Source organism: Notolabrus celidotus, chromosome 8 (genome assembly GCF_009762535.1).
Source record: "Notolabrus celidotus isolate fNotCel1 chromosome 8, fNotCel1.pri, whole genome shotgun sequence".
NCBI lineage: Eukaryota > Metazoa > Chordata > Actinopteri > Labriformes > Labridae > Notolabrus > Notolabrus celidotus.
This window is the reverse complement of record NC_048279.1, coordinates 29,724,931-29,750,205: the sequence shown is the minus strand read 5'-3', so window position 1 is coordinate 29,750,205 and position 25,275 is coordinate 29,724,931. Positions and strand designations below refer to the sequence as shown.

The 25,275-nt window shown below is 39.8% G+C and overlaps 1 protein-coding gene and 1 long non-coding RNA gene across 6 annotated transcripts in view; one reads left to right on the top strand and one right to left on the bottom strand.

Annotated features, from left to right (window-relative positions):
- The window catches only part of gria2b (glutamate receptor, ionotropic, AMPA 2b), a 67,309-nt gene extending 49,357 nt beyond the window's left edge, over positions 1–17,952 (bottom strand). For 3 of the 4 annotated variants that reach the window (XR_004632045.1, XM_034689266.1, XM_034689267.1), the window contains exon 1: positions 17,232–17,366. Coding sequence is in view for 3 of the 4 variants with exons in the window: in XM_034689266.1 (XP_034545157.1) it covers positions 17,232–17,319 (88 nt within the window). In the remaining variant the exon portion in view is untranslated. Of the gene's footprint in view, positions 1–17,231; positions 17,373–17,530 lie in introns of those variants that run through there. The other variant, XM_034689268.1, reaches the window with a different exon arrangement.
- Positions 1–18,848, top strand: part of LOC117816889 — a 39,067-nt gene extending 20,219 nt beyond the window's left edge. The window contains exons 2-3 of one of the 2 annotated variants that reach the window (XR_004632047.1): positions 3,118–3,301; positions 17,624–18,848. This is a non-coding gene — a long non-coding RNA (uncharacterized LOC117816889). Of the gene's footprint in view, positions 1–3,117; positions 3,307–17,623 lie in introns of both variants that reach the window. The other variant, XR_004632046.1, reaches the window with a different exon arrangement.
- Positions 18,849–25,275: the final 6,427 nt, after the last annotated feature.

The window sequence follows — 25,275 nt, the reverse complement described above, 5'->3', positions numbered from 1 at the left end:
CATGACCTTTGAGGCCCAAGAGTTACAGTATGGTAATCAGGATTAATTATGATAACTTGTGAAGTACATATACTGAAACACCACATTCACTTTGGACTAACCAGATTAAACCTGACCGACTAAGCAATCAGCTGCTGTCACCCCAATGCTCATGGTTCAAAGGCAGAGCATAATTGATTGCATAAAACAAACTGCTGATGGGCACGGTTATATCTGGCTGTTGCAGAATGTCAGCGCAACCTGTCAGTCTATGAATCGACCACCACCCCCACAGAGAAACACCCCACCCTCAGATGTTATACCCACGATATCAAAGTTTACCCTTGTGTTTCCCAAAGATTAGATCATCTTTGTGGTGATGGCTGACCACAGCTGTTTATTTATTCAGCTGAAGAGGCCAAGCTGTTTGGAACATAGCGGACTGCTTGTCCAAATATCTGATGAGAGAGCAGCAGCAGAGTGACACGTACCAGCCAGGGAACTTAACAATGCTGTCGTCACTGTGATCCACCTGTTATATATGGGAAAAGCCAACAGCAATCCAATGATATATTTCAGTACGGTGTAAAAAAGAAAGGCATGATTAACACTGAATGGGTTGACAAGACAGGTATGGCAGCTGTACCTGCTACTTTAATTAATTGTTGCTGCATTGTTTTTGGTCATGAATCACTCCCACCCAAATCTGTATAATCTATGGAGATAGTCTCAGTGGCATCACACATTGGTTTCATAAGAATACTATCCAGTGATGGTGGTCTCTGTTTGGAAATGCTTACTCTGCCATTTTCTTGGTAAGCTGAAAGAGTTAAAGAGGCTTGAGTGTAAACTATAGCTAAGCATCCTGGGAACCAGATGCAACACGCCCAGCTCTCATTTAAATCCGTCATGTCCCTAAATAGGTTTGTAGTAAAAACTGGCGCTATATGTTGGCTCTGAGTTTTATTGGCATTTGAAGCCTGCCTCAAGTGGACTCTTGAGGAACTGCAGTGCTTCATTTTCAATCCTGAAGGTTGCTCTTGCTCACATCCCGTAAACCTCTACAGTGCAATCCTAAATAGCAAATGGCGTAATTAAAATGTAAACATTTCACTGACTCTAAACTAAAATCAGAGGAAACATTTATGATAGCATTGTAGTTAGGACTGTGAACACGTTTGGCTTCACAGACTCAAAGAAATGAATTAAGCTGTAATGTGTACACTAAAGATTTACAATTATTCAGCTTTTCGATGGACATACCAAAATATGCTCTCTTGCTTTTTCTAACAGTTATCAAAAACTGTATTGGTAAATGCAATTAAGCTACAATAAGAAACAATATGATTCACATCTATCAAATCCCTGTCCAAAACACATTCATAGTCAGGGATAAAGGGGGTTAAAAGATCTGAAGTTGGATGTATTCTATTTGATAAAATGTTATCACCTGACTCTGACTCTTTCTTGTAAGCAAATATAAAGTCAGGAAATGTCTGGTAATGTATTCAGCTGTCCTCTTTTCCCACTGTTTCTCCTGCTGTTTGATCCCAGCGGGGGAGGGGATGTGGATCTGTTTAGAGATGTGAGGGCTGCTTTTACATCTTGGGTCAGTTTGAAATGTTTGTGCTGGACTTGAGATCAGCATGTTCTCTATGAAAGGTCTTTACAGCAAACCCACTCGCTCCAAACTCAGAGTTCAAATGAGAACAAAAGCTTGGAACAGTTTGGAGTTGCCTGCTGCCTGAGTGTGTAGGCAGCAGAATATAGTAGCTGCTATCTGAGCATGTGTACACTTGTCTACTTGTTTACTCTCTGTCAGAGACCTGTCACACACCGTGATCTCACCTGCCAGTATAGGCTCGGCTGCTGATCCACCTTTAGTGGACACGCTGCCGGCCCGAATCCAATCTGTCTTTAGCCTCCTCTTTCTATTTGTTTTCTTATCTGCTCCTCTTTATCCCTGTCATTTCCAATGTTATAGTTTTGTCCTGAAAACGGTGACATACTTGAGTGTCCTTGTGGTCGGTTGAATTGGTTTTACTGTTGGTGGTAATTTGACCTTATCGTAGTGTGTGAGGTTGATGCAGCGAAGCATTGCTGCGTTCAATTCCACTATATGGTTCTGTGCCTTTTTTACACTAAGCACTGTGACATATTGTTTTGTGACAATAGCTTTTGCAGAAACTGGGGATTAAATGCTTTCCATCTAGCATTGTAGCCTTTTCTGCTGACTATGATTGAGGTCTGAAATTATAAAAAAAAAAACCTTACCAAATGCTCCATTAAAGGGCCAGTTCACCACCAATATGCCCCAAAAGAAACTTGTTTTAATATTGATACATATGTACATTATTTTAACTTGATATCCCAAGGTTGTTAACACAACCAACTCAAGTTCAGCATTGTGGTTTCACTTCAATGTGACAGAGGTACATGTATGTTACAGCTGGACCTTTCAGCATTGTACATTTGCTCTGCATGGTAATAAAAGCTGTCTTTAACTCTCACAGAACAAATAAATCTGCATGCGTGTGGGGAAACAATCAAAGATCTTTCATCTGATAAAAGATGACTTCTTTGCTGTTTTGAAAAAATAAAGAGAAGTCTTTGGATGTGCATCAGAAATGTGTCTCTAGCCTCCAACCCTCTGAGTGGGCGCGTCAGTGAATGTCTGTGATTGACAGCTGAGCCAGCAGGGACATTGCAAAACATAAGCAAACACTTTTCACTTGTTGCTGCACTTACAAGCTAAGGACAGACAGTGTTGTGTTTGGCCTTTATGTTTCTAACAGCAGCAAACATTTACAGGACAGGTGCATTGTTAGAGGAGAAGACATTTGGATCTGCTTGATTTTGACTTTAGTGTTCTGACAAATTCACAAAGAACTGTTTCCAAAGATCAGACCATGAAGTATGGACAAAATGTATTCATATATACAGAACAAGACGACCAAGAGGAATGGATCTGTGTCTTTTCAGGACATCTAGCACACTTTTAACCTACAACTATTGTACACATTGTGTGCTTCTTATTCTTGTGAGACACTTTGGTGGTTTTGGACTCATTTCTGGAACAACATCTGTGAAACATATCAAAACCAAATAATAAGAAAACTGCTCTGTTTTCTTTCTCAGACCCTCTTTTGGCCTCCACTGGATCCATTTCTCACTGACTCCTGAGACCAAATTAAGGAAGGACCACCTCCTGATGGTGACCCCAACTTCACTCAGAGTTCTTTTAATGGGGACAAACATCATCACAGAGGAGACTGGAGGAAGCTACACCAGTACATGGATGAAATCCAAGTCAACTCTCCCAGTAAGGTGCAAACTTAAACTCTTAAAGCTTCAGTCATGACAGCATTGCCGATTTTGTTTTTTGGAAGCTTTTTTGACGTTAAATTAGGTTTTACACAAACCAACTCTGAAATTGAATTTGTCCCATTACTAAAATAATACTCTCACTTAGTGCTCACTTATGTTTTTGTGTCATTGTGTCCTGATTTTGAACTACTTCAAGTCGATATCTAATCACAGCTGGTCTGAATGAGCTTCAGCGGTAGCGAGTGACTTTTGTCCTGCAGCAGCTGTAAACACTTTTCTAATCTTATTCATAGAAACAGTTTTGTGGCTGAACAGTTATTTCTTCCACCTTTGCTATTATTGTTTCCTTTGTCTGATAACTATAGCAATAACCCTGCATGTTGAAGATGGATTGCTCTCCTTTCCCTCCATCTCTGAACAGAGCGGCAGGCCATTAGACCACAGTGCCAAAAAAAGAACACCACATAAACAAAGCCGACAGTAAAATCACCTCCACACATACCTTCAAAACACAAAGACACAATAAAGCAGTAACTCCAAAGCCTCACTAAAAACAGAAAACTGTCCTATTTGCAGTCCCTGAACTCCCTGTAGGTTCCACTGAATCCATCCCAAACCCACCCATGAGACGTGGTGGATCAAAGAATCCGCCCACAGACTGTGGCATAAAAGGCCTTCACAGGGTGAGACATGCGGGGTGTTTTTAATGGGGACCAAAACCATCACAGAGACACACAAGAGGGGGAGAGAGGCCAGGACATGGCTGTGAACTGAGTCAAGTCCCCCTGTGAGAGCTCACTTATGAGCCCTTAGAACTTGAATCACTCATTTGCGAAAGTAGTAAACATCAAACATACCCACATTTAGAGGTCCTGTATTCCAAATTCACATTTTTCCTTGGCTATAGATGTATACTCAAGTCATCCTCCTGCCTGAGAATGTGGAAGCAGAAAAAGCCTCTGCATTGTTTCTGTAACCCACCTAATGGGACGACATACTGTAGCTTCTGCAAGGTGATTAGACTTGGCTCCTTGTGGTGACGTAATAACACATTTTATTTTTGTCTACTGCAGTTTCATTATTCCATAGCTTCTCATAAATATGCCTATTGGACATGTTACTTGATGTGATTGCTGCCTTTTTTGCATCCTCTCTTTGTTCATCAGTTTCTTTAATTCTTCATCTATCCATGATGATCTCGACTGTTGTCCAGTAGTTGCATGTGTCTCTAGTAATCACATTAATAGCTCATTAAAGGCGCAAAGAGCATCGTCCGGATTATCCTTCTCTAAAACATATTACCATCAAATATTGTTGACATCTTTAAAGGAGTTTCCTCATTGATCTTCTGAATACTACTCTAGGTCCTGCTTTTGGAACCTTAAGTTGTGATCACTACAACTCACTGGGATACATATTGCATTCCATTCTTAACAATATGCCTGCTACAGTTGCCGCTAATTTGTTAGTTCATTTGTGCCAACCACTTCACTGCAGACTACATGAACAATAAAGGCCGACCACATAAAGTCACACACAAAAGACAAGAAAGTAAGATTAACACTGTAATTTTAGTGCCGCTCAGAGACATGCTTTAGTAAGCATGGCTGCAGCACTACATTATTTACTTTTCTCCTGTTTGGGGGTCAGATTTTGGATCATCCATGTAGTGCACTTGTGCAGGTTCTTCTGGAGCGCTCGCCATGTTTGTTTTGGTGTTTTTCCATTGATAATGGGGTCAAAAACTGAGAGGCTGCAGATCCTCCGTTGAGACTGAAGTTGAAATGTTTTTTGCAACTGAATTCAAAAATATTTAAGATACTTCTTTATGAGACCACTAGGAGGATGATCCATTTTGTCTAGATCCTCTCTGGATGATATTTTCTTGCCTGTGGTTGCTGCTACTTGATAGTTTTGGAACAAGGCGATAAACAGCATGTTGAGGAAAAGTGCACTGGCTTACATTTTCCACAGAAAGAAATCACATTGAGTGATATATTTGACTGATGAACAGCAGTAGAAATAGATTTTGCATAACTGAATAATTACTCATGCATTACACAAGATAAGTAAAGAGGAGAGATGTACTGCTTTGTCAACAGGGGTCACCAAAGTAAAAAGTAAATAAACAAGTTCCTCTCAGGAGCTTTAAAGCTGCTTTTACAACATTAATTATCTTCCAGTGACTGCTAATAATGATTCTACCTATCATCAAGCATACTCCAGGTATGCTTTTAGCACTTCATTTACTCATGTACTCACATTTTATTGGCTTAAGTTTGTGTGCCAATGTCTTTGAAGCCCTTGTGATGAGTTCTGGCTGGTTATGAAACACACTGATATTAACAGGGATGTGGATTTCTGACCTAAAAAAGGAGAGAATTCACTTCTTGAAATATTTAAAACCATTTAAAAAAAAAAAGCAGGTTTCTTCAATATGCTCTGTATAAGCAAAGAACACTAATTCTGTAATATTACTTTCACAGCTTGCACCTCTTGATGCATGAAATAATTGGTGCAGGTTTGTAGAAAATGCAAGTGACAAGCCAACAGCTGCTGAGACATGTTGGCTGCAGTCCAGAGGAGACCTTTTGTTTGAGCAGACCATCAGGGAACAAGTTCTTACAGGAGCACAAAGGCACTGTCTGAACAGGAGACACAGCTTTACAGCACCGCTGACAGTCAAAAGAAATGTTTCAAGTGGTTCAAAGCTCTAAATGAAGTTGACAAAGTTAGTTCTAGTTAGCAGACAGGGCTGAAGAAAAGAGAAGACATCCAAGAAAATAACTTCATCCGGCTTCTGTGTTGATTGCTGGAGGTTTTAGAGGTTTGACAGAGAGTCTTTGTCAAAATGTTTCAAATGTGAGTCAACTACAAAGCTCGGAAAGGAAGGAGAGCTGAACAAGGACAGAAATGTCCACATGAATATTCATGCAGAAGTCCCTTTTACCTTGTCTAACTTCTCCTTTAATGAGTGTCCTCTCTGGGTGAGACAAGACCCCACAACTAGAGGGGGTCGTGCTCACCCTGTCAGGATCCTTATTTACATAGCGACCTGCTCACTATACATCATCCCTCACATATTTATTTATATATGATTCTCATTAGTTATTATGTGAGTCTTTCTTGAACAATAGAAATAAAATGGACGAAAAAAAGATAAAATAAATCAGTGTCACCCCTTCAGTAACTGGTTATAACAGCAGCATTAGTTTGTTATTTTAACCTGCATGACAGGAGGTGAAATACTCCCCAGAGAAAAAAAAACACAGGTGCTCAAAGATTCTTCCCTGATTGTTTCCACCTTTAGCCTGAATCCTGCTGCCCTTTACGAAAGGACACAGCCAGCCTAAAGACAGTCCCTCCTACATTTACATTTTGTTCTGCGAGATGGAACGTTACAATAACACGGAGCAGAAGGACACATCTGTCTGCTCCCTGCACTCTGCTCTGCTTATCACACTGTACAGTCGTTCTGCTCCGTGCTGTCATTTTCATTCATCATTTCCCTTTTCTTTATCTTTCCCATTCTCTTTCCCTCACTCTCTCTCTTTTTCTGCACTCACATGCATACACAAAAACCACACACACATACACGCACACACACACACACCTTGAAGTCCTAATAAGTTTGACAAGAACACCCAGTTAGAGCAGACAAGGCAACCGGATCAAATCTTAATCACACCATGATGGAAGGACAGATTCCTCTCTCTGCATGCTAATGAGCATCCGTCTGCAGAAAGGTTACTCAGAGAATTAAAGACAATTTTACTCATCCTTAGTGAAGTGAACTTCAAGTTGATTACAGTGAAGTGATTGCCAGATTTAGAATAGAGGATGGGGATTGACATTTTTGACATCATTATGAAATAGCTCACTTTTCAGGGTGTTATTTCTTTAAATTTTAAACTTTTTGAAATTTGATATTAACTTTTGTTGAGCTAAATTAAACTCTCAAAACTATAATGAAGTCTGTTTGCTGTGGATGTGCATGAGATGTGGCTAAAAGTCTTGATTTTTGTATTTTAAAATGTCAATAAATGACATTCATATGCAACTAATTTCCAAGAAGTTGATATTCTTACTATTCTAAAGGTGAGAAAACACTCAGACTGTGCTCACTTTAGACAGTGACACTGAACAAAATCAAATTATATGTGGCATTTTCAATTGCTGTTTGAAATACTTTATCGCATTTAAAAACAAAATTAATGGCTATGCGGCTTAAACAAGTGGCTCTTTGCAGCATGCATTATGAAAATGTCACATTCTTCCACAGAACTTGACTGAAATCAACTAGAAACAAGTCACTACTGTAAAAAGGGAAGTATACAGTCAATACATGTGATCATTCATCATAAGAACTAACAATGCTAAACCTTCAAGATAAAAGCAAAGAGGCCTAGATTAACGTTTTTAGGCAGTTAAACAATGGCGTGCTGTACGCACACACGTGATAGACCACACACTTACTAGTGAAACATTTTTGTTCATTGAGATAAACATGTATGCCTGCTCTGGTGAAAGTGAAGACCTCAGTCTATTAACCCTAAAACTAAACCCCCTCCTCAAACCTGCTCAGCTGGCACAGATGCTGCAGGCACACAGAGATAGTGATGTGTAAGCAGGTGTTTTGGTCCAACGAGTTACGCAGTCAACTGGTGACTTTGAGCCATCAGTGCGTCCATAGCTATCTGTGTTATTGCAACCTCTGAGGACAAAGCATCCTCATCAATGCCTCTTTGTCTATTTTTTTATTAAAGACACAGCAGATGAGTCAGTTTTGGTATTTTAATGTAAACTGGCTTTGTCTATTTTCAGCAGCTGTTGTAACCACAGCAGCCACTGACCCATTCAGCTGAAAGTCACCAGTTAACAGGATCTCTTGTTAAACTGGTTAAACCTAACACTGGTGTAATTATGGAAGCTCTACTGCCTGGCTGGAGGTCATTGTGGACCTACAGTAGCCAAAACATCTAGTGTTTCTTCATTGAGTCGACTAAAAATGCACATCCCTAGTTTTTACCAAGAATTTACAATCTGTCATAAATTGGTAACAGGGTTTTGACATTTTTAAAATGCAGTGTTTTTCCCCTCAAAATGAACATATACAGACAGAAAAACAGACTCTAATTCAATTAACTGAAGTTCAAAAAAAGGGAACGCAATTATTGTTTTTATTTTGTTCAAAATTTGAGTCATGAATTTGATAATTAAGTCATTTTTTTCATGTAAAATATTTGAAGTAAGCTAATAATTAATCTTTACTTCATGTGTTAGTCTTTTATTATTGTCTTAGTCTTTCTTATTTTAACCACCCCTGATACTTTCTGACTGTCCCTCTGTGAAGCACTTCTGCATGCTATGTGAAAATAGATAAGTAAAGTTGAGTTAATAATTCATCTATTTTCTAATTCCTGAAATGTTTCAATATGACCTCTACTTCTATGATTTCTGTTTCTGCTCCTGACTCTGACCAGAGAGCTGTACTCCACAGGCTCTGGGATGCAGTGTTGTAATGACGCTCTTCATCATATCAGTAATGAACTCTGAAGACAGCTGATCTATAATCATTCTAGCTTCCCACAGAGTCTGACTCTGATGATAGATTGTACGTCTTGCCCAGCGACAGGCCTGCTCCGAAGCTTGACTTGTTCACATATTAAAACAGTGGGAGGAAATCGTGTTGTTGACATCCATTCTTTTGTCACTGTACCGGCTTTTAGAGGTTGATAAAAGGCTGCAGAGGAATGAACGAGTTGTTTTTATTTCTTGGGTATAAGATAAGAGGACATCTAGATAGAGGACAAAGGATAAGGACTTGGTTACATCTTTTTGGGATAAGGATCAGTGCTCTGAGGAGTCTGGTCTGAATCTTTATGTGCAGCCCAGTTCTGACTGAAAACATGTTATCTGTTCTCTGTGCTGTCTGCTTTCTCAGCCAAACACAAGAAATAAGAGGACAACCAGTGTGCTTCATCCCTTCTTTTTTCATTTCTGGATATGCAAACTTCAAAACAAGGGTAACAAATGCAAAGTTATTTTATTGTATACACTTATGTACTCGGGAAGGAAATCAAACGGATATCTTAAGTATACGTGTATATTAACACGAATCCCTCTGTCAGTCAGAGTAGTAACTCACATGGTGTTGGCATGAATTGCTTGGCTCAGCTGTAGTCAGGGCTTTAAAGGTCTTCCTCTTTGACCCAGAGGACCAGAGTTCATGTCAAATTTAAAACCTGAGGTTAGACCATTTCAGCCCAAAGCATCTCCAAGCAAGTCTGGAACCTCAACCAAACAAAAAACATTCAGGGTGTTTGGCTTCCTGCCGAGGTCAGACTACATGATTTAATCGTGATTATAGCCCAAACCGGCAGACCATTTTTGCCTTTTTGGTAAGACAGCTGAGAGACAGGAAATCTAGGAAATACAGAGAGAGGGATGCAGCAAAAGGTTGAAGCTGGGAGATGAACCAGTGACTGCTGCAACAAGAACTATGACCTCTTCATAAGAAGGACATGCTTAGAATACCACCTTACAACACCTCAATTTTCTTTTAAATAATAATAGAGCAAGAAGGTGAAGCCAAAGTTATGCAACTTAAATTTGATGCTGGTCTCATTCAGATCCTGAACCCTGGTCCTGTGTTTGTACATTCCCTCCATGGCCCTGGCAAGGCAGCAGGTTGCAACATAACTCACCTTGCCTTGTCACAGTGTATCCTTCAGACTCACACTATGCTTTTCATTCAAAACAGTGTTTGAAATTAGGGGATATAAGGGAAATCTGTGTTTGTGTGTATAAGTCTGTAGATCAACAAGTTTGTGTAGATTAAGGAACTACAGCAGCATATAAACTGCAAAAAGAAGGGACAAAATCTGTCTTGGTCTCTGGGAGAAGTTTGAGTTTTTGCAGTAAAGCATTTTTTAAAAGTGATCCATCAAACTCAGGTGACTCTCAGTAAACTTAAAATAAAACAAACACAAACCACCAGTCAGATTCTGTGAAGTCCAGCTTTGCCTCAGCATCCTATACCAGATAAATCACCTTCTTCAGACCCTGTTCTGGTTTAGTCTGTGTAGGGACTGAACCCTCGATTTGCAGGCCACTGTAGGAGAGCAAAAAGTATTTTCTGCTCAGCTTTAGGCAACGTGTGTTTGAGCCACCTGCCTCGGAGACACTGAGTGAACTAAGTCACTGGATATGAGACAAGAGCCGGCTTCCAGCTGAGAGCTTTGAGTCATTCTGTAGCTGATGCCATCTGAGTCTTGTGTTTTTTGAGGACAGAGTGATAAGGGCTTGGTTGGGGGGTGTATTCAGGGCAAGCAAAGATCCACAGAGGGTTCTTTAGCCTCATTTTCTGACCGGCCAGCTCCCAGGCCTATTTAATATTTCACAGCTCCCTCTGAAATGGAGGAGAATGCACTTAATTAAGTGTGAACAATAAATTGGCTATAACCAATGCTCTGCTGTGCGTATATACAGCCCGTTTAAAGCTTTTGATCATGCAGCGAGGTCTCTGAGTGCATGCCTCCCTGAGATACAGTGTGCATGTAGACGTGTGAAATTACAGTATGACGTGATTTAAGCATGACAAACTAGAACTTTGAAGTGTTAAATCGCCGGTCGGCTGAGAGTGACCTCGAACTGCTCTCACAGGAGGAAGAGTGGTTTGCTTTGAAAGAGGTTGGTGTCAGAAATAAAAGCAGGGGAGCATATTAAGTTATATATAACGTCTGATTTGGCAGGAACCCACAGGAACATATAGCAGGACATATAGCATATCAACATTTTTTACTGTATCAAAGTCAGTCCATTCTGCAGTTAAAGCTCACCCATCATGTAAATCCTGCAGTTGTGTAGGTGGGTTGTCCAATTAGAGGAAAGTGCAAGATATGAGAGGATGATGGTGTGATGTGTGTCTCAGCCTTGCAGCAGCACCAAAAGTTCTCAAGAAGGTGTCAAGTTTGACACTTAGTGTCACGCAGCTGATGACATAAGTGCAGACTGTAGCAGCTCTGCATTCTGTGAACTGATAACAGGACTTTTCATGCAAATGTGTCTCCTCCTGTCGTGGTAAAATAAACCTACTTTGCCACTTCTGCAGGACCTGAGATCTCTGGCTCGTGATTTCCACAAATAAGAAAGGCTTATTGCATGTTAAAAAAGAGACGAGGTGGATATGAAATGAAGTTAACTGGAGATTTATTCAAAATATTTGCAGCAATCAAGGAAAAAGCGTTGTTCCAGTCGCTATCAACTACTTTACTCAAGAAAAACACTTCAAGTTGACCGACAGCATAAAAGCTATGGTCAGAAAATGTGTTGCCCCTCGTCCTGCTCGAGTGAAAGCCTTCTTATCAGTGTGCAGACTCGCTAATTTACTCCAATCAGCCATGCTCAAATAATAGCAGGGCTGATTTACCACAACAAAATAAATGCTCAGATATTCTGATCCCCAAGACAAACAGAAAGATATCCAAATGTTCTATAACAATCCATGTATCACAATACCTTTTTTAGTAATATAAAACGAGCTGCATCCTGTACACCAGGGCAACAAATAGTCCAGCATAAAATGTGACAAGGTATTCTATTGTGTTACAGTATTATACCCAGAAGATGAGGCTCACAGAAGTGAGCCACAGCATCACAGTGCAAAGCATGCTGGGTAGTGAGATGGACCAGTCTAGCAGCATCACATCTTTAAAGCTTTTCTCCCTCATTAGGTCATAATCATGCATTTAAAGACAACGGTGATACAGGGAAGTAAATAAGGCTTGTGTAGGGCTGGTTTGATTGAAAGAACTCTTTAATTTTAGACCAGTTGAGGTTGGTGTTGGTGTGAGTTGGTGTGAGTCTCTGCAAATTGGTACCAACCTAACTATCAGCACTACTGCTGCTAAGCTTACCTAGATCAGTAGCACAGCAGGATGGTGGAAACAGATGGTACTAGAAAGAGCTTCACAGTTGCACAGGAACTGTACATTGTGGGCTTTGTGAAATGCAACAGAAGTTTCCAATCAGGAAGTTTAAACTCTTCCACTCTGGGAGACCCTAAAAATATACTTCTGCAACTAATATAGAAGAAATTGATTGTTCAAATCAAAAGTAAAGTCTTAGTCACTTATCACTACAAAATCAGTCAGATGAGGCCAAAGTCCTGAATTCTCAAAGGCCCTGACATCTCCCAGACATTGACCCTTCATCAAGGTGTCTTCGTCATGTGCTGCTTAATTCTTTGCAGCCGTCTTCATTCCAATCACTCAAATAATAATGATGTGAGGTCTATATTTTGCTTGAACACAAGAAAAGAATAAAGAGGGACAACACAAGAAGCGTCACTTTGTTAAGCATTGTGTTCTGTTTTTTTTTAGCCTTAGTAATTATTTGATAACCCACCATGTGGCGCCTTCCGGGAACCCCACCCCGGGATTTGAAGCTAAATCCCTGCTGTTTTCTGTTGCTTTTTATTTTACAGCTTAATAATTAATCTCATTAAAGTTGTTCTACATCGACTCGGTATCTCTTCTCTTCATGGAGCCTATATGATTTGCAAATAATGATTAAAAACTAGAATGGACTCGTTCATTCACAAGCTTTTGAAATATGCAATCCTGAATTTCCCTTAATGCCACTTCAGAGCGACCTCTGTGCATGGTGAATTCTTACACCTTTCAAACTAATGACTCCCAGTTCTTAAAGTGATTCTGCTGAAAAATGAGGAGCTTTCAGGCGGGGTTATTTTCTAAAACTTCCCTCCAGAGCCGTACATGACACCATGCAAGTCTTATTATTTACTGAATCTCACTCATAGTGGCAGTAAAATGACTCCCATACATAAATTGGTGGATGGTTCCTTTATTCTTCCATCTACTTGTGCAGGTTAAATCCCAGTCAGAGGCACAGTGTCTGAGGATAAAATTCAGAGGGAATATAGTATGAGAGTAATGCAAGTTGTGCTTGTCTTATGTAAGAGATAATGCAGACTGAACAGGTGGTTATACAAATGAGAATCCTGACCGGGTGAGCGTCTCACATCTGTTCCCGATAACTTTCATCATTCTCTCACTCTCAAGGTCAGTCTGAGAAAATCAGGGACAGTCCTCCTCTTTATAATCTATCAGCAGAAGCAGTTTTCAGCTTATAATCCCATTTTCAGACTCATTTAACTGATGGGTGACTTTACAACAGTCTCTACGGTTAAAGCCCCTTTCAACTTCTTTAGGCTTTCATTTTTCTGTCTGTATTGACTTCTTTATTGATTGCATCTGTGCTCCTGTCTTGAAAATTGCTCCACTAATACAATACATAATTGTATTAATAATGTTTACTGATTTAGAATGCTAAAAGAAACTTAGCAAACGTTTTTGCCACCACAGGGTCATCAGGCAGAGGTGAAATGTGCCTGACTCCTTACAGCAGATTGATTTGATACGACATGGGATCAGGCTGTCACTAGTGTTGCTTTTGCTGTTGTGAATTAATAACAGTCATTATGAGGGTCGACCAATCAGACTCAAGTATTTAACACAGCTGGGTAATCAGTATCTTTAAATAGTGAGGAAATAAATTATTTCCGTATTCTTTCATAATCTAGCATTCCAAATATGTCCTTATCGTTGGGTTATTACTGACCTTTATACATCTATAAATAATAAGTTAGATCTCTTTACCCCGATTCTGAACATCCACCTTAAAAATCTGTTATTTCCACAACACTGAACTGTTGTTTATTACCCAGAAAACTGTGTTGGGTTTTCTGAGGTGTCTCTATTCTGGGAACTTTGAATCTTTGAAACTTATTGCTTTGGGTTGGATGGCAGACCAATATAACAGTGTACACACACTCACACTCACACACACATACACACTCTCCCTCTCACACACAGTGCCAATGACTCCCCTGGTCTTGGCAGCAGATGCAGGCCTGTCCAGATGAACTGTTATTGATGGAGGAATGTATCATCCTCCCTCCCACTGTCTCTGACACACTGCATTGATGGAGTACGCTGTAGCACAGGCTGAGTACAAGCAGGGTGTGATGTGTCTGTGGGCTGCAAATCCATATGCTCTCAGTATGATTTTAAAATCATTTTAAATTCTGTATTTATTCATTTAAGACTGATAAGAAAACACTTCAAATATCAAACAATTATTAGAATAATTTGTTATAAAAATGAGTAAGGACCTGAGAAAAAAGCATTCCATGCAAACCTTTGGTTCGTAGTAGTTTCCTATTCTTTGTGCTACAGACCCAGATTCTGAGACTAAGCAGTATTGAAATATCCTTCCAAAATCTGTTCATATTTGCTGAATTTATCTTACTCTTCCATATTTTAGGAGCAATAAAGAGAGGGCAAATCTGTCTCTCAGTTCCTGCCGTTCACATCAATAAAATTGCACTTAGTTTCATATTTTCTCTCATATTCCCCCGTGTATTAAAGACAAATGTGCTTTACCTGGATCCAAAATGAATCCATAGCATCAGCTTCTTGGTAATAGAAGTGTGATAAGACCTTGAGCTCAACAGAAAACTCACAGGACTCTAGTTCTACTGTTTTAGCATCAATATGCCATGTCAGCTTCAATATTTCTCCCTTTGTTCTCCACTGCGTGCTGCCTCATGGAGTACATTTAAAGACGGACCTGGATGGTGTTCTTAATCCACTATTATGGAGGTGTATTGTGAGGCAGACTGCCATCTACCGGCTTAAGAGAACCCCCCCTCCTACTTCCAACTCCCACTCAAGTATTCAACAAGAAGAGGAAAAAGTCCAAAGCTATGTGCATGTGCACATTCAGCCTGGCTGCTGTGTCGAGAGGCAAAAAAACATCGACTCTCAGCTGCTGTCTCAATTTTCAGCATGGTGATCATGCACTCAGCTCGACATCACTAATCAAATCTGCATACATCCAATTATTCCTTCCCTTCCTGCAGCAGGCTAATGGATAACAGTGTGCAGGATTTCATGTTCTGCTTTTAAATTGTCATCTCCGGCACAGTTATTGTTGGGCTGTGATGTTGAAAGGAAATAAAGCAGGCCAACCATTTGTCAACCCAACAAGCTGTAAAACACATCAGCTATAGCAGGAGGAGCTCAATCAGGCGCACAATACACACAATAAATACTCTGCTTAGCCAAGACAATAGATTCAAGCATGACAAGGATTGCACAACACCAGTTTGATCAACATTCCCTCTGTGAACGATTCTTTTGAATGATCAGGTTGATTTGAAGTGGATGGATTGCAGCCAGCTGTCCCAATCAGAACCTTAATTATGCATCAGGTTTCCCATGGGCCTTCTGGAGTATGTAAAAAAGAGACTATTTGTTTATTTCATACTCAAAACCTTTAGTAGCCAAAGTCAAGCTAGGTTTGTTTTGCTCCAGTTTTGCTCATAATGGATTGAGATTGCATAATTATGTTTTAGCAAGCAATTCTGCAAAGACTTGGACCTGGGGACACAGATTGGAGGTAAAAGCAGCTAAATTAGGGGAAATTGCCTCCACCCTTATGTCTGTTAGGGGGATGGTTCTTGTCTCTGTGGGATATGGTGATTTTTTTTAAATAATCAGACAGAACCCAATCTGAAGTAACAGGAAATGCACCTTTTTTAAACTGGGTACCATGCTGTGTGTTTCCTAACAACCAGTGCACAGTGACATTTGTATGTTGGACATGGACACGTCTCTCGCTGTGATCTGTCACACGCAAAGAGCCTCTCCAAGCAGGAAGCTTTTATATGGTAATGAAATCGATTGGAGCGATGCGCGCACCAATCAGAAGCCTTTGATTTATGTGTGAGGGACTGTTGAGAGGAGTAGTCGCTTGGCAACCGCCTAATGAAATGTTCGAGCTGAGGCTATTAAAAATAGCGACCTTCGAACCTATTTACTTCCTCCTGTTGCGGCTATTTCAAAGAAAATAGTCCGCATCTCCGCTCTTATGATCAAAGAAACACTCGATTCAAACTGAAACTCGCTCTTTCCGGTTGAAGAAAGCGGCAGACGAAGTGATGTGAGGCAGACTCTTTTGAATCAACAGTCGTGATTTGGTCAAAAGCTATTAACTTCTGCGTTTCCCGGAGGGGCTGCAAGTCATTTGCCTCAGCCATTCATTCATCGTCCACGTTAATCTGTAATAAATGTTAAAGCGTCTCCAAGACATTACGCGTGACGCGCAACGCAAATCGATGTATGTGAGCCTTATTATAGAAGCCAACAATGGATGAACACCGCTCCCCCTGAGCTCTGAGAAGACGTGACAGCGGGGCACACTACAAAAAAATGTCCATCTGAGAGAATCCATTTCTCATTTCCTCTCCACTAAACATGTCAGAAAACTCCAAATAATGTGAAGTGTGACTGAAGCAGTCAGTTTAAAGTGAAGGGTTTCTTTATGGAAGAAGAAAGGAGGAAAAAAAGTGACATTTCTGCACTGACAGACAAAAATGACATTTAATTCGATGAAAATGTTGAATTAGGCGCCATTAAAAAACTCAACTCGTTTTTTTCTTTCACTGAAGAAGACCTTTTTCGGTTTCAGACTGTTGGCTGAGAATAAGAAGTTGGATTGATATTTTTGCAGTGTAGTCTTGTTTCATCGGTGAGTCTGAAGGAATGAAAAGGGGATGGATGTGACTGACTGTTACTGTGGAAACCAACTTTCTCCTGCCTACACGATGCTCCTCATCTAACCACTTCACAACCTCCTGATGTCTGCCGACAGAATAAAGATCAGACAGCAGGGACGATTTCTTTCTTCTTTGTAAATAGCCCAAAATATAAAAGATCCAAACTCATGCATGGACACGCACAAAGAGGACATCAGCATCAGTTATTTATGGATGGTGTCAACACTTGCGGGGATGGTTTTCTTATTTTAAGTAGAGGCGAAATGATTGTGGCACTTACAGCAGTTGGTAACAGCAAAACTGTTCGCCACTTCCAGATTGTCAATGTGAGGCGTCAATCTGAATTCCGAGGTGCCAAACTGAACCATTCCTATCCGAAAAGCGCTGTATTCTTGATCCGCGCCCCTTGGAAAAAGTCCCCCTGAAACCGACACAGAATATCAGTTACACCTGCACAGTTTTCTTGGCAGATATTTAATGTTTCCCAGACAGTTTTCTTTCACATTTTACGCACAAGATGTTGCTTTTCAGACAATATGGGCATCTTTTTTTTTTGAGTTTCCACCAATGGATACTTACCAATCTGGACACTGGGCGAGCCTCCGTGCGCGCATCCCCATAAAACCAGCAGAACAGAAAGGGATAAATTCACTATCTTTTCCATGTCCACAGTTTAGGTGACCACATCCACCAGGGGATTCTGATATTCCTTTTTACTCTCCGGAGACGTTAGATCCAACTCATATTGGACACCTTCAGCCTTGGGGAGAAAACCAAATTAATCTGTGGGAAAAAAGGAGCGTTTTTCTGCTCTGAGAGGACACCAGCAGCCTGTGATGTGGAGGTCTGCTGTCTCTTCTTCCGCTCCTCCTATTCTCTCTCTCCTCCTGCCGGCAGCTGATACCTCCTCCTCCTCTGAACGCACAGGGACTCTGCGCGTCTCCGCTCGGCGCGCCGGAGATCCTTTCAGCTTCACACCCACAAGTGAGGAATGTTAATGAGAAGGCGGAAAGAGACGAAAAGAGCCGAGGGGCAACCAGTTTGTGACAAGAGTGCACACTTCACCTCCAGCTAATAAGACCTGTGGTCTGATGGATATCGTGTGGCGTTACATTGGAGTCTCAACAGACCAAAACATTGACGGATGTGAAATGATTCAAAACACCAAAGGGTCAGTGTGCTGTATAGAGGCAGTTTTTATATGCTTGTGTGAAGTACAACCAATATATTTTAGTTATTGATACCAAAGGTCAGTCTGCTTTATTTCAATTGTCTCCAGTTGCACATTTTTACATGTAAACACCATCATAGCTCATAGCCTATGTAACTGTCTCTATTGGTGAGTTTATAGAGACTGTATGCCCTTTATAGTTTTGTTACAATTCATTATTTTGTAGTAATATTTTATAACTCTAACAGAAGTCATAGGTCACAGGACTGTCAGCATTATGATGTTAATTGTCAGGAGTAGTATTTGGTATGTTTTCTTGCTTTGTTGACAGTTTTCATTTATTGTTTTATTTTGTATTCTTTGCCTTGCGTGCCTTATTGTATTCCATTCATGTGTGGTTGTTCTGTGGTTGTTTTCTGTTACATGTTCCAAGTGTTTCCTGTTTTAATTCATAGTCCTTTTTCCCAGTGTGTCATGTCCAGTTTTATTGCAATCCATTTGTTTCACCTGTGTATCCTTGTCTCATCTGTGTTTTGATTGTCAGTGTATTAAGTGCCTTTGTGCTTTCCCCTCCTGATCAGTTTGTTGCGTCTTATTTCCTAGTGTTCATTTGGCTCCTCTGTAGTTTTTGTAAATTTTTCTATTTATGGACATTTGTGATGCTGTACTTGAACGTTTTCGTTTGAACATTTTTTCCCTTTTATTTATTAAAAATAATTTCTGATATTTACAGTTTGGGTTTCACTTTTGTTCTTTAAATGTGACATTGGTGAGCAATAAGGTCAGAAATTAATGTTTCAATTGATGCTATTTTGTCTCTTTTGGCACACCGTTTTTTAAACTACCGCAGCATCTTCCTGCTTCCCGCTGCTACTATGATGGAAAAAACACCACTGCTTTGGGCTAGCACATACAAACTAAAAGCAAAAAGAGCAGCAACAATAAATCCCACAGATAATACAAACTTATGGTTAACAATACCAACATATGAGTAATATTGGCAGCAAGCCAGCATAGTAATGAAAACGTACTAATGATATAAATAATTGTAGTAGTTGAAGTCAACAGGTCATCACTTGACTGATAACACGTGTAATTTATTGGGATTTCAATTTCGTCTTTGAATTTATTAAATGCACAAAGATTGTGAAAACATTCAAATATGACATCCTGCAACCAAATGCTGTGCACCCAACGAGCTTAACACTCTTCAAGCTGTTTAAAGACAGAATGATAAAAGCAGCAAACAGAGTGACTGAACAAGATGTGTTTGGACCTTTCTGCTAACAAAAGGTTTGCAACAAACAAAGGTGTAAAAAAAAAATTGTTTTTCCATCAATTCACTAATCAATGGACAGGTTCACCTCTGGGGTTCTTAATGAGCCTGCTGGTAGATAAAGGTCACCATAGATCACTTTAGGTCAGATTGATTATGAACCTAACATGGCTCCGGCAGGAATCAAATGTATGACCTTGAAATAAGATTAAGATGTCCCGAACAAGTCTGTTAGACTAATAGCTTTGAATGAGGCACACCAGAGACAATTCTTTAAGTGTATTTGATATTTTTAAGACTAAAGATGAGTTCAGGAGTATCATCTAGGGTTAAAATTAAAATCTATTTATTTTGATTTCAACTTTAACATGATCAAATGTGCTTTCTCCACAAATGTAGCATCTCAAGGATGAATTATTTCCTCCTATAACTTGAATGAATGAACAATGTGAGGACTTTTTGAACTGCTCTGTTTTAAATATCTATATGTAGTGAATATATATTGAATCCATGATGAAATTAAGACCTTGAGAAGTGTTTGGGTCACTTGAAAAACAAGCCTTCCCTCCTGCAGGCCGGCTTCTCCTACTGCGAGAACTCATCAAGTGCATCAGCTGGAGGCCATCACTCATGCCCTGCAGGAATAACCATCAAGTGAATCTCCTCTTTAACTTTGATCTACCGCTTATTTTGCCCCTCTGCATACAGATCCAATGCAAATCTACTGCTGCCATTTTGAATAGGGTTAAATGGAGGAGAGCTGCCTCACAGCCAACAGGAAATAAATGGCATTCCTGTCCCCTGCTTTTATGACATGCATATCTCAGCCTGCACAGACAGATGTGTATTAATCATTCGACAGTGTGAGATAGCAGTCTGGGAGCAAACTAATGAGGCTGAGAGGGAGCAGGAGATGGAAGTAGATACATATTGAGGCAACAGTGGATGCTGGATTTCAGCACCATGGACAGCGTATGTTTTGTAACACTGGCTTTTTCAGGGAAATCAGGGAGCACAGTGCACTACCTAAAAAAGTAAGGTTACAAGAAGCACAAGTGGTCAGATGCTAAGGTAGCAAATAGTTTAACAGAGAGGTAGGTGATTCAAACTACTTTTTAATGTGGGGATAAAAGGAAATCAGAATCACACACAGTAGCTGTTGGAGGCTAAAGGACCCCTCCACTCCTCTTTGCTTCTTGCAAGGTTGACTGAAAGTTGAGTCAGCATTTCCAATATGGTAACCGCTGTCATTGGGCTTTAAAATTCTGATGCAGAAACTAAGAGAAGATGTCACTGAGGGTGAGTTCATGTTTTATACAGTCTATTGGTAATACTCCAAAAAGTATCTCAATGTAAAGTCATGAAAGTCTGATTTCAATTATACTTCCTACTTTAATTACTAGTGACTAAAGCAGCAACAGTCAAAGTTAAGCTGTGAGGAAAAAGCATCAACTTTTGCTGGTGGTTTAAAACTCCAATTTGAAAGCTACAGTAGTATTGTGTGCAGGTGTGTGTAGTTGGATCAGATTTGATTGACAGTGCTGGTATGATGAGAAAAATAAACTCCACAGTTTTCATCATGGGAAATACTGATGAATTGGTGTATTAATGAATCATCCCTTTTCAAAGTGAGCCGCTTCAGCCTTGAATTAATTGAAGCGAGGATAAATGCACAATATCTAAATCGTTGTGAGGACAGTGGAAGATAACTACATTTTTATTGAACCTCTTTGCTTTCAATAGGCAGCTGTTTTTAAAAGTTGTTAATTGAGTTCTGTAATCCTAAATTGATATTATAGCTTTACATGTGACATTTTGATTGAAAACCTCGTTTTTATTTTGAACTTAGTCCTTCCCTGGGGACATCAAAAGTTCAGTTGAAGCCTTTTAATAGACTCACAAGGTTACATTAGAAATGAGATGGAATTAATCAACTGGGTTTGTGCTGACTGACTGACTCTTTGTTCACTCTAATCTAAATGATATGGAAATTATGAACATGCTCAGAGCAGTGCTACCCAAAAATTCACTATAAGCATAAGTTTGGCAACGTTTTTGGTTTAGAAATTGTGTTACTGATTTTAGACATTTACTAAATAGGTACAACACTTTCATTAGTGAGTGACAGTATTCACCAAGTGACCGTGTTCCTTTAATGTCACTCTCAGGTTGTGAAGTTAAAATGCTGATATAGCATTGCAAATGAGCAGCAACCTCTAGTGATCGAAACTGAAGCCAATGCGGAAATTGCAGTTCCTATAGTGTCCACTTGAGGCTGACTCCAAAAGTGAAAGACACCCCATTACGTCCCATATTACACTGCCTACGTTGAAAGCAGAAATAACAATGTTTACAGCCTGGTATAGAAAAGGGATTGTGGTCTGAAAAAATAAGTCCTCCATTAATGAAACTTAACAGAATTTAAGATTTCAATAACTTGCCTTTTTGTTGGTAAAACTGAGGCTAAAAGTGTTCCTTAACATTTCTCTGTCTTTAAAGCTCCTGATCAATCAGACAACTGTAAGATGGTTTGTTTAATGGTGAGTACATCTATGATTCAAAGTAAAGCACATATTTAAACTACATTTTAAGATCTCATCTTTACAATGTTAGCAACAGAAAACAGCACAGTGTAAGTACTGTCAATTGATGATGGCTAAAACAACAAACTGAGACCACCTGTTGAACTTTACATGAGCTGGACACTTACACCTTTGATTTGTGGTGTCATTACTGTGGGAATTCTGACTAGTGGCAGAGTAGATTACATGTTTGGCTGCTCGTGTGTCACAGACTGACATATGTTGATCAGTTTGACCTTGTCTGAAAGGTTCTGCTATGCATGGATTCACTCTGCTGCTGACGATAGATTGAAATGTAATTTCGGTCTGATTATCTTACAGCACATTCTGTAATGTTCTGAATTTGCAGGCAGGGAGATAATTTAACCACCGCAACGCTGGAGAGCATCCTAATGAGGTTTTTAGGAGTGCAATGAGAGGAAGTCATAATCAAATCATGAGCCTGTTAGCTGTGTGACAATGTTTACCTTCAGTCAATGTACAGACATGAATTGAGCACAGGAGGGAGATGGAGTTCTTAAACGTGCTGATAGAAACACTTGGTCCTCCCAGAGAATCCAACACTTTGTAGGAGATGAAACCGAGTCAGTGACCTTTTTAAAAATGTTTAACCTTTAAAGTTTGTGTTTTCCATGAATCCAGCACAGCAGCTTCCTAGAAAGCATTTCAATTTAGTTTTCTTTCTCAAATTGTTTTTCTTGGTTGGTGCTCTTTCCTAGAAGGACTTCCAAAAGGGAACACTTTAGTGTCTCACTGAAAGGTTGTAGACAAAAACACTCAGCGTGTGATGGACAAACGCACGTGACCTTTCAGTGACAGAGTGCATAATTCAGTGATTCCCTCTCTGTCATTAACCACAGTTCACATAAAGTCTATCAGGGACTTAAAATGAAGTATTTTTTTGGATGACTTTCTGTTATCATCCCTCGCTTTATTACACATTTTGGAATTATCTTCCACGACCTTCAAAAATGGGTTTGTGGAGTCTCTCTGGAGATCTTCTACCCTACATGTTTTTATCCAAAATGAACTGTAATGAGGTGAATACACAATCCAATTAGGATGCAACAAAATACAAGGCCAAAGAACTCTTCAAGAATGAATTTCAGTGTCTCATCTTTAAACTTTATCTCTGATATCGTCAGAGATTATGCAGCTGAGTCATTGTTTTCTCTCTGCTGCTTTGCTCCTCTTCAAGGAAGTTCCACATGGCCAGCGCCTGACCGGGCAGGCACTAAACAGGAAGTGTTTGAGTCATGCATGCACTTAAACGCTGTGCTCAAGTGAGGTCAAGTCAAAGTTTATTTATATAGCACATTTGGAACAACCAGAGTTTAACAAAGTGCAGTAAAAGCTTAAAACACTATCAGAATGAGAGTAGGTGTAGGGTAAACAAAAATGATTAATAACACTGCTAACACAGAGGTATAAACACGAGCTACCCCTCAAGTTGAACAGCAAAAACCTTATATTAAAATCATGATGGTGTAGGCCACGGTGCTGCCTTCAAGGCTCATTTCAGTCGATCTAAACTAGGGATGTGTGCGTGTAAGTTGCCTTAATGGTTAAATGTCACCACCCTCGCTAGTTGGCACCAATGCAACTAGTCGGGTTAACAAAGTACTAATATTTTTATTACTATAAGCCTGAAGTGCCAATCATATGTTGTATGTAAATTGGAGCGAAGCCAGCTACCATTTGTTGGGGTTGTAGCTCTAGCTAATGGCTACGGCCTTAATGCCCTTCTACCTGGATGTAAACAAGCACAGATGACAGTCTAACATCTTGTAGTTTGATGCCGTTTGGTAGTACTATGATCTAGAAAATGGAGATAAAGTTGTATGTATGCTGTGTGGAATATAAACACTCAAAGAGAGCAAATTCAGGCAACCTGCAAGGAGGCTGGAAGGCTGGTGGTGCTAACATTAGCCACACTTGGCAAACCAATTTGATATCACTTACCTGCAGGCTCTATGATCCCCTGTTTAGCTGAATGGAGAAACACAATTCTGAATAGGACGGTTTCATAACTTTTCACAGTAATGTCATTTGATTGTGCGCTGAGTGTTCAGTTCTATTACTTTACCGATAACATTATTGTTACCTAAATGCTGAAATGAAAATCAAGCCATTCTGGAGCTGTCATGCAACTGTTACGCTTCCTGTTTGAAGCAGGGGTCAATCTGGGGAGAGTCCTGATTCTGAAACGTCCTATGTTTCCAATTCCAAAGCGTCCTTTGCATAGCTTGTTAGTAACCTGATGTAAAAAGCATGGTGGGCCGAAGTCGGTCCACTGAGTCGGCATCAGAAGTTGTAACAACACTCTGTAAACAGTGGAGCGGCAGGACAGTTCTGTGTATGTCTAAGTATAGCTTTTCCCATTGCCTGTTACCTAAAGCAAACCACCAAGTGCACTGTAACACCTGAGCACAAGAACAACAAACATACTGCTACTTTAAATGTCTCATAGCAGAGAGGACAGGTACTCACAACCCAGCAGCAATACATAAAAGGAAAAAAATAAACACTTACTGTTAAAAACAACAACATGTACATTCATAAATAAATATGCATGCTTGCAAACCAAAACTCTGATCTGTGTTTGCAAACCTTAAAAATAATTGCAGCTGTTTAGACACATTTTGTGATACCATCAAAGAAACCTTATTTTAGTTGAAGAGGTATGTTTAGTCTGCTATAATCTCACCGTCCATCTGCTGTCATCTGATGCTGAAACATGCCTCTGGGAGTAACTGCCAATTTTCTCAGGGCTTCTTGTTGCCAGCAGTTACTCAGATAAGTAATAAAGAATTACTTGGGTTAAAATTCATTTTCATTAAACTGTCCGTTGTTTTTAATTTGTCTGTTATCTTAACACTAATGGAGCTTTATTTACCAACAGACGTTATAGAGTGCTGTTTATGAGGCAATCTAAGATTTTTGTAAGGTGATCGCTGATGTGTTTACTGGTAGAATTACAGCCGATGCTTTTATCCACTTGTATTCTTATCATGGAGGGATTTCCTGCTAAGAACCAAAGCTGGCTGAAACTGAATTTGATTGTACTATAACAAAAAGAAACCAGAATGCTTCAGACACCAAATGCATGTCCCCTGACTCAAATTATGCAATCAAATGCAATTGTGAGTTCAAAGATTATGTACTCGTAAGCCAGAACTTCTACAGCACAGACCAACTAAACACTGACAAAGACTAGCAGCAGAGCTTGTCTCATCAACAATAATTGCCATGTTCCTCTGTCTTTCTGTGTGAAGAAGTATCAGGGGATATTCAC